Source organism: Neoarius graeffei, chromosome 25, assembly GCF_027579695.1.
Source record: "Neoarius graeffei isolate fNeoGra1 chromosome 25, fNeoGra1.pri, whole genome shotgun sequence".
Taxonomy (NCBI): Eukaryota; Metazoa; Chordata; class Actinopteri; order Siluriformes; family Ariidae; genus Neoarius; species Neoarius graeffei.
The window spans coordinates 36,976,336-36,986,414 of record NC_083593.1 but is presented as its reverse complement, the minus strand read 5'-3'; the positions used below and the strand labels follow the sequence as shown (position 1 = coordinate 36,986,414).

Below are 10,079 nucleotides of genomic sequence, written 5' to 3'. Positions count from 1 at the left end.
TCAGGTCCACTTATCCATCCACAAGATTTATTGACCTCACAACTGGAGACCTGCTTGACCACCGTCCACAACAGGAAACAGCAATCAGTCATTAACATGGTGACACATCTGTTGACGAGCAACTTCAAGGCAACCCATGAAACATCCTATAGTAATTCCTTATTGTTCCTACCACACACCCCTCTCAGGCCCTTTCTCTCGCTGGCCATTCGACTTTCCTAACCCCTGCTGTCTTTTTATTCTCTCTTTCTCTTTCTCTCACTCTGATCTCCTCCTCTCTGCTTGTTTCTCAAGCTTTTCAACTCAACTACACTGCCTTCACTCATCTGGATGACTGGATTGAAAACAAACTGGGTTGTAAATTATCTCTTTTTTGTGTGTGTTTTCTGTAACCAGTAACTAAAAATGACAAGACCTATGTGAAAAGAGATAAAGAAACATTTAGGAGGTGTGTGAAAGAAGGATGAATATGTGAGATATGAAATAACAGAATAAGCATTCCACTGATTTAGAGGATCAGTGTGTCTGCTAGAGCAGCTCATATCTGAGGTCATGACCCCATGGTGAGGTCATCCTCTGGTAACATTCCCACTGACAATAAAGCTAAAAGCATGATCAGGCCTGTGGTCTGATGGAGAGAATGTGAGATTATAAGAAATTAATGAAGAAATGGAAAATGTATTTCCCATACAAAACATCAGTGACATTTTGGTTGATAAACTGACAATTTTGAGATTAGGGTTACAAAAAGTACTTACTGTGCAAGTTGCACATAGTAGTTGTAGTTTGACCTGCCATGTTCAATATTTTTTGAAAATCTAACAGAAATCAGCCTGCCAATTCCAGAGAAACTTCTTATTTTGTTCTTTGGCCACTATGTACATGGTTTTTCCTGTTTCATTTGTCCAGCTTAGTGGTTCTCAACGTGAAGCAAAACCAGGGGGTCTTAGTTAAAGTGATGGAAATTACAACCCACCATTAACAAAATTATGACAGTATTTTAATGTTTTGAGCTCTTACTCTTGCTTATGGCATTGTCGTGGTCGACAATGACGTTTCATCTTCCTCCCCTCCGATGTCCATCCCCTCGATGCCTTCCATGGGCCCGCATGTGAGAAAGGAGACCAATGCGGGACCCACAAATCTGGGGGCAGATGGTGCAAGGGAAGACGCCGGCTGGGGCAGTTGGGTGGAGTCTGGGAGGTAGATGAGAACGCCTGCGTGAAGATTTGTTGATAACGGTCGTGGCGAGCTTGTGCAATTCCCACCCGCACCACTTGTCTCCACAGCAGTGATCCGACAGCAGGTCATAGGGTGAGACGATCGGGCCGGTGAGGAGCTGCACCACTGATGCTGGTTCCCTTGTGGAGCGGGGTGCCAGAGCTCCGTTGGCCGCGCTGTTTCGGGGTTCCAGCCAAGCCTTCACGGCTACAGTGGCGGCGCCAGGGCACACGAAGTCTCCACCGTACTTCACCTTGGCTGGCAGTCCCTTACTTTGATACGTTGCTCGCCGGGGTACAGCGTGGACGTGGAGTTGGACTTCTCCCCCAGCACTCTTACTCTATATTAATAGTATTTGACTGATCAGTTGAACAGGTTTAATCCAGGTATGAATAACTCAAAAACAAGTAGGCTTATAAATAATGTCAATTTAGACCTAATGTGCCAGTGGAATGTTGAAAAAGAAGAAGAAGACTTTATCTGTCACATGCACACCCAAGCACAATGAAGTACCTCCTCTGCATTTAACCCATCTGAAGCAGTGAACACACACATGCACACACTCAAGTGAGCAATGAGTACACACACATACCCAGAGCAGTGGGCAGCTATGGTACAGCGCCTGGGGAGCAGTTGAGGGTTAGGCGCCTTGCTCAAGGACACTTCAGCCAAAGGCTGCCCCATGTTAACCTAACCACATGTCTTTGGACTGTGGGGGAAACCAGAATACCTGGAGGAAACCCATGCAGACAACATGCAAACTCCACATAGAAAGGCCCCTGTTGGCCACTGGGCTCGAACCCAGAACCTTCTTGCTGTGAGGCAACAGTGCTAACCACTACACCACCGTGCCACCCACCTAAATAATATGAATTTAATAATCCTGTCTTCATGAACTAAATCAGTACTGAGGGGGTATGTGGGATTTATTTTTACAATTAAATTCCTGGCTATAAAATGTTTGCGAACCCCTTGTCAAAGTGTGCTGAACAAAAGTAAGCAACGTGACAGAAACATCTCTCTCTCTCTCTCTCTCTCTCTCTCTCTCTCCACACACACACACACACACACACACACACACACACACACACACACACACACACCTACAACTATGCAGACACACTAACCATCTGTGTCTGATCTAACAAAAAGCAGTAGAACAGTAAACACATCAGACCGCATGCACTTCAGTGCAACTTAACCCCTGACCTTTCTGCCTGAGACTGTTGCCCCAGCAATCTTCTTATCACTACACTGACCTCGGCTAACCTCAGAGGGAGTCTGCAAATGTCTGACAGAGGTCAGACATCAGTGTGGTGCCCAGAACACTACTGTCAAACATTATCTCATGTTCATTAATAATCACTTAAGAGCAAACAATCATTTTCACCATCCACAGTAATAAAATGCTAGTAAAATGGTGTTTCGGATAGCAACATGTCCAAGCAGCATGCAATATCACATAATCTCATTCATTCTCATCTCATTATCTCTAGCCGCTTTATCCTGTCCTACAGGGTTGCAGGCAAGCTGGAGCCTATCCCAGCTGACTACGGGCGAAAGGCGGGGTACACCCTGGACAAGTCGCCAGGTCATCACAGGGCTGACACATAGACACAGACAACCATTCACACTCACATTCACACCTACGGTCAATTTAGAGTCACCAGTTAACCTAACCTGCATGTCTTTGGACTGTGGGGGAAACCGGAGCACCCGGAGGAAACCCACGCGGACACGGGGAGAACATGCAAACTCCACACAGAAAGGCCCTCGCCGGCCACGGGGCTCGAACCCGGACCTTCTTGCTGTGAGGCGACAGTGCTAACCACTACACCACCGTGCCGCCTATCACATAATCAAACAAAAAAATAAGTGTTCACTGAAATGGGTACTTTGGACAACAACGTCCCAGAAAGTATCAGAATGAGACATCCATCATTCACCAAATTGAGTTCATGCTCATATTATATAGAATAGATCTGTGAACATTCCTCAGTCATTTGAGATGGCTAAAGGATTCTCGGCTTCAGAGCCTCACTAGCTGTGACTATTTCAGGCTGCCACTAATAGCACTTGTCAGGCATGATTTTTAAGCTCTTTAACCAATTCATTGTGTAATTAGGTTAACAAAATTAGCTCATTGCCAAATCAGTGTGGAGCAGCAATGCAATAAAGTTATTAACATTCCACTTTACAGACAGAACTATAGAGTCCTTCTTGTTTTATTACTGGGTTTCTTTTAGTGCACAATTGATTCCAGAGGGCACAAGCAGCAAATTACATTTAATTTACTTTAACAGAAATGTATAGAGCTGAAATAGGGGGGCATGTTGAAGCACTGTCATCCATAATTAAACCCTGATTTAAAAGATTGGTGGGAGGGGAAAAAAAAGATTATCCTATAAAATATATGGATATTGCTTCCGAAGCATTTGGCAGAATATTAGTGTGCTCTGGCTATTTTTTTTCTAAACGGGTTCTTTTGGTTCAAACTTATAGATCTGTGCTATAACAAATTGCTAGTCTCCAGTGTTGGTTTTAGATTTATAGGCCAATTTAAGTGTCGGCTTGGAGAGATATCCCCTTTGCTGGTGATTTGTGTAGGTTTTTTTTTTTTTCCTGAACCATGCGCCTTCTGTCTCTCCTGCCCTACCTCAGCTACTTCATTATTGCTGCTCTGTGGATCCTGAAGCAGGTAAGATCTCATTTATCAAGCCCTAGTGCACAGAGAGCCTGATCTATAATGACATTTGAAGAGCCTTGCTGTCACTCTCGTGCCATAATGAACACGGATATGACAAAGGATCGATGGGTGGGGTCAGAGGCGAGAGCTCCGCCCTGGATTCTCATTAGCAATGCAGGAAGCGCTGATTGGTCGGCGGCTCGCGGACTTGGAAGGTCCTCCTTGGGTTTGGTTTACTTGAATTCCATGCGCAAGGCGGACGGGAGCGCGTCGGGTTGGAGCGCAAAGGAGCGGAGAGCAAAGCGCATCGTGTTGTGGGCTTTTTGGGGTTGGTATTATTTCTGTTTTGTCTCTGAGTTATTGTGGATTTGCTTTTTCCTACTGATAGTCTTAAAGATCGCACGGCAACTGCTGTATTTAAAAAAAAAAAAAAGAGTTGTAGTATTTTGCGGTGTGGATGATCTGCGGCTTCACATCCAGTGCGCACACGGAACGGAACTATGAACAGCTTTGGAGTAAATATTCATCACCTGTAACAAGCACTGCTTTTGAAGAAAAGAGAGAGAAAAAAAAAGATTGGACATTTGTGTTGTGGATTATTTTATTTCAGAATACGCCATGGGTCTAAAACCCAGCCTCTGAGTTCGTACTGTAGCCCATGAAGATGTGTCCTCTGTGATCGATCCCGCACCCGCTCCTCGGCTCAGTCTCGCACCCAATGCACCACCCTCTCAGTGGATCTCCAGCAGTTTCCGTTTTACACAGCCCGACCTCCGACAGCCACCACGGTAACTTCATTTTCAGAAAGCCCGCTGGAATTAAGGACACGTCCCCCACCGCTTGGTTAAAACCCTCGGATCCTGTGCGTCAGGCGAAGCGTCTCCCCATTAAAGTCGTGAAGATGCTGACCGCGCACTCGGGCCACTTGCTCCACCCGGAGTACCTGCAGCCCCTAACATCTGCCCCAGTCAGCATCGAGGTGTGTTATACACTATAGCATACTACACTACTCACTTCTCACTAGTGACAGCTTACACTATAGTATATCCTGCATTATGCATTTTATGATTTTTTATTATTATTATTATTATTATTATTATTATGCACTATACAAGTATAGACTACATTATTCACTTTATTCAGCTATAATCTACACTATTTACTGCATTATTCATTCATTTCATTATACACTATTACACACACACACTATACACTACATCAACATGATTCACTTCATTCCAGATGATAGTACTATATATATAGATGTAACATTAACTTCACTATGCACTATCCAGCCAAGGCTTTCACTGGAGACATTGGTTTAGAAAATCAAAGTACATTTATAGTCACCAAACAGCCCAGGCTTCCTTATTAAACTGATTTAATACATCATTTAAATTTCCTCCAATGTATCAGTTAAAACGCAGTCTAAAATCATAAAAATGTTCTACTCAGATTACCATAGGCCTAGAATCTGTCATTGGACATAATTAATCTATTATTAATTGGACTGTGTTTTGTTTGTATTAATATACATATAAATCTAAATAATCCATGACTAAAAATTATATTTATATTTCACTTAACTTTTTTACTTTTATTTTATTTATTTATTTATTTATTTTTGTCTAAAGGTTCTCTGTCTTTTTGTATCTGTAATTGTTTATAAAAGTTACACAATGCGAGTTACATACTGTTAGAACATACCTTCGTAGGTTCTCGGGTCCTTTTTTTACTGTATTTTTCCACTAGAGGCAACTAATACACTTGAAAATTAAAATCCCTTAACATACACAGACATTACTAGTGACATGACTCTAAGTAAATATATGTCTGTATGTATCTTTTTTCTCACTTCAGTGTGACCACTGTAGTGCACATAATGATAAAATTAAGAAAATCTTTCTTATTTTCTTAATACTTATTGCCATTCACTGAAGTTATTTATTATTTCTCTTCCAGCTGGATGCTAAGAAGAGTCCACTGGCCCTCTTGGCTCAGACGTGTTCTCAGATAGGTAAACCGGATCCTCCATCCTCATCCAAACTGGCCTCCATTGCGTCAAGTGGACTGGGTGAGAAAGAAGGCTCATCTCGCACTTCGTCCTCATCCATAAAACTCACAGAGCAGCGGCCTTCATCAGATGATAAGTCTAGTTTCAAGCCTTACTCCAAAACAGGCCCAGACAGTCAGAGGGATGGGAGTATCAGCAGCAGCAGCAGTAACAAGCCTGGCTTTTGTCTTCCTGTGGGTGGAGGTAATGGTGGCAGTAGTACACCGAACTGTCAGTCCCACCATGCACGTACTGTTTCTCCAAGTTCCAGAGTGAGCTCGCCTTCACAGACTCAGGCGCACAGACATGCTCTTTCACCCAGCACCATGCGTTCCACTGGACATTCACAGACTGCAAACGGGGAGGCAAAAAACACGGAAGTGGCACTCTCCGACAGCAGCAGCAACCCGAAGAAGGAGGCAGAGTCGAGTAAGGCGAGTCTGGACAGTCCCCAGCTGGCCAACTCGAGCCATGCAAGAGCGAGTGCCAACTCCAGTAGCTCAAGCTCTGAAAGCAGCCCCAGTAACGAGGGCAAATCGGACCCCCAACCATCTCAACCTGGAGGACTTGGGCCTGTTTCTATTTCTCCCTTCAAATCCAGTCACCCTGTCTTTCCACTCCCATCGTCCAGCATGGGCTACCACGGTTCTATAGTGGGCACTTATGCTGGTTATCCTAGTCAGTTTGTTCCTGGCTTAGATCCTACCAAGTCTAGTCTGGGAGGTGCTGGCGTAGGGGTTGCAGGTAAACACCCCAGTTCAAGCCCACTGACTGGAGCATCTCCACCTTCATTTATGCAGGGCTTGTGTCGGGACCCGTACTGTTTAAGCTACCCGAATGCACCTCACCTGGGTGGCAACTGTGGCACATGCGTTCATGACCCCTCATCTTCACTAAAATCCGGCTTCCCATTGGTTTACCCCCCTCACCCTCCATTGCACTCGCTCCACCAGAGCTCACTGTCTTCTAGCATCACACCATCACTCTCTCATCCATTATACACGTATGGCTTCATGCTGCCCAATGAGCCTCTACCACATGCATGCAACTGGGTCTCAGCCAGCGGGCCATGTGATAAGCGCTTTGCCACCTCTGATGAGCTATTAGCCCACCTGCGCACACACACCTCACTGCCAGGTGTGGATGGAAAGCTCCTGTCCACATACCCATCATCCTCCTCCTCATGTCACCTCCATCTGCCTCCCCAGAGCAGTCCAGCTTCTCTTCCTGCTTCCTTCTCACTGAGGGCACCTCCAAGTTTGAGCTTGGCTCGATACCATCCCTATAGTAAAATGCCACTGCCCACAGCACCAACACTGCCCATGCATTCTTTACCAACCTCCGCACCCTATTACTCTCACTATGCCCTCTATAGTCAAAGACTGGGATCTGCCTCTGCCCTTGGCTACCAGTGAAATGGACTCCATTGCTTCAGAATTCTAGAGCCAGAGCAAGCAGCACACTTGCATGATGACTGCTAAGATATCCCACTTGGGATTAGACACTGTCTGCAGTTTCCCAATAATGGGAAATGGGAATTAAATGAATCAGAAAAGGTGGACAAAAAAAGGAATCCATGGGCTCCCTAACGGCTGAAAATACGAGTGTTCCAGGGTGCATGCAAGCTTGAGACTGTGTAAAACTGAAGCGCCAATGCAGTTTTCGAACAGAATTGTATTTATTTTTTAACAAACGCTTGGCTTTTTCCAGTTTATAATCCAAAACAGTTTACTTTCACAAATACTGAGTTCATCTATTCATTTCACTCAATTTAACTGATCTTGTTTGCTTATTATTTGTACACACTATGCTCCAAATCTTAAGCTTCAGACACTTCTTTCCTTTTCATAAATCTGTCCTGTCTGACGCTGTCTGGTTATTGTGTCTGTGCAGTATGAATGTGCATGTCAAAGTCCTCCTAGCCTTTCTAAATGCTTATTTTTTATTTTTAACAGCTGACAAATAAATTACTTAAAGAGCTGTAATATTTTTTTGTAAAGTGTTGAAATTACTAGGCTGGTTAAGGTGCCGCTTCAATGAAAAAAAAAGAAGAAGAAAATTAGCGATGGCAGAGCTGTCCAACTTTGGAGTTATAATTTTGTTAAATAAATGAAATGGTTATATTTAAACTCAATGCTTTTGTATTTCTTCATCCTTCCTTCAATGTCGTCTTACTCCAGTGACTAACGGTCGATGTTAATAATGGTATGCAGTATATTTGCTATTTAGACTTTCACTCTTGTGTATTTTCACAAATCATTAGTGTGTCTAGGACTGTAGTATTAAAAAACGAAACTTTTAATTTTGGCATTAGCAACCAGAGTGAAATATTATCAGCAAAATGTTAGATTTGTCCAGGCCTATCTTTATAAGGCAGGTCTCTGGAGACCATATCAGGAAGTGTGATATCTATCAACTTGCCCGAGCAGTTTTTCCTTTACCCTGAATTATCTGAATGGTTCTGTCTCATGTCACGACACACTGATTGAGTGGTGTAGTTAAAACTAATATAGAAGCCTTGAACTGGCAGCATAATCAGGTAATTAGGTTTACATATGCAATTATTTAGGGACTGATTAAACACAAATTTCATCACACATCATTTTCATAGTCTTGTTTGCAAGATTTAAACTAAATCAAGCTAACTGCCCATTGTCAATCTCGAGCCCCTTTTACATAACAATACTTGACAGGTCTGTACATAACATTTAATATATACCCTATACCCTACGCGTCTGTATTTGGCTACAAAGTTATGCATTTAGTACACTGTTTTATTGTCGACCATGCCATTTCCTTCTGCTTCTCCATCATGCTGGAGTGTGTTATCAGAAGATTTTAGGTATGGTACTATTATACAACTTTAATGTGTGTTCGTAATTACTGTATGGCAGAGAATACGTCTGTCCCTCCTCTGTTTTCTTTTTGTCAAGTCTTTCTCTTTCATGTCACTTAATGTGACAGCAGATGTTAACGAACATATCTGCAGCTGAGTTATAGTTCGGCAAACATTTGCCTTAAAGGTTATTGTTCCCAGTGCGCTATTACAGTCTCTGTTCTTACATGTTATTTTTCGTTCCCACTTCTTCCGTGTGTGTAGTAATTAATCCTCCAGGAGTGCCATATTGCAGACATTTCAATTAAATGTAATTACACTGAGTCATTTTCGCTACTATGAATCACACTTTTGTAATTAACGGATTAACTTTGTGGTGTAAGCCGCCTATATTCCCTAAGGAAAGCCGCCTGGCCTTTCAGGTTCCAAAGAGAAACCGTAGCTGTTTCTGCCCAAGCATGTTTGTGTGTTCTAGATCCTGTTTCATCATCATCTGAAAAATAATATGTGCTTTTAACTGCCAGCACGGACCATGTCTACTGTGCAGCCGGTAATGGTAGAGGATGGTGAGGGTAAAATAAGAAATGATGGTGGTGTCACTGGGCGGATGACAGATGAGGGCTAGTGATTAATGATGACCGAGTTTGAAGTGACTTCTCTATCACCCTGCAAGTCTTTGGCATTTCTTTGGCTGAGATCTGAGTAGTGAAGCTTGTTGGTGACAGGTCTTGGTGTCAGTTCCCAGGTTATCAACGATCAAGGCTTAAAATTGTTCAATTCTTGTCTAAGAAACAAACTTAAAATATCTGTAATAGTTAGACATAATGAACATCCACTACATATTAAAATTGTTCAGAAGATCCTGAAATGTTGGCTTTGAATAATATCATCCTGCTGCCATGGATCACATTGGCAGTTTGACTGGCAACAATATTATTGCATAGCCTTGTAAAGAACCACAACAGGGCCTGTCAGGTCAATATCTGTATATCATCATTCACACATACTGGCAGCTAGCTTGCAAGGTTACAGTGCCTGGGCCCCTCGAGGCTCAGAATCTGGTTACATTCTTATCCAAACTGATCTGGGACCACTCTAAAAGGTGTTGCTTACTTAATGCAATCGACTACGAAGCTTCCAATAACTGATCCTGCCTCAGAGAAAAGGCATGATGTCTCCATCAGTTCTAGCCAGGTAACCTGAGATGTCGCGTAAGCTCACTTTTCCTAGAAATTCTGCGAATCTCCATTTGTGATGCTGAGTGAAGGAACAGATCCACTTGG

The 10,079-nt window shown here is 43.1% G+C and overlaps 1 protein-coding gene across 2 annotated transcripts; it reads left to right on the top strand.

Moving 5' to 3' along the window:
* Positions 1-4,153: 4,153 nt before the first annotated feature.
* Positions 4,154-8,094, top strand: LOC132873102 (zinc finger protein 703-like). Of its 2 annotated transcripts, XM_060908345.1 has the most exons (3): positions 4,154-4,235; positions 4,518-4,886; positions 5,870-8,094. In XM_060908345.1, the coding sequence occupies exons 2-3, from the start codon at positions 4,626-4,628 to the stop codon at positions 7,373-7,375; spliced, it is 1,767 nt and encodes a 588-aa protein (XP_060764328.1). In that variant the 5' UTR covers positions 4,154-4,235; positions 4,518-4,625; the 3' UTR covers positions 7,376-8,094. The 2 variants fall into 2 exon arrangements, with proteins under 2 accessions (XP_060764328.1, XP_060764326.1); XM_060908343.1 differs by having other exon boundaries at positions 4,160-4,886.
* The last annotated feature ends 1,985 nt before the right edge of the window (positions 8,095-10,079 follow it).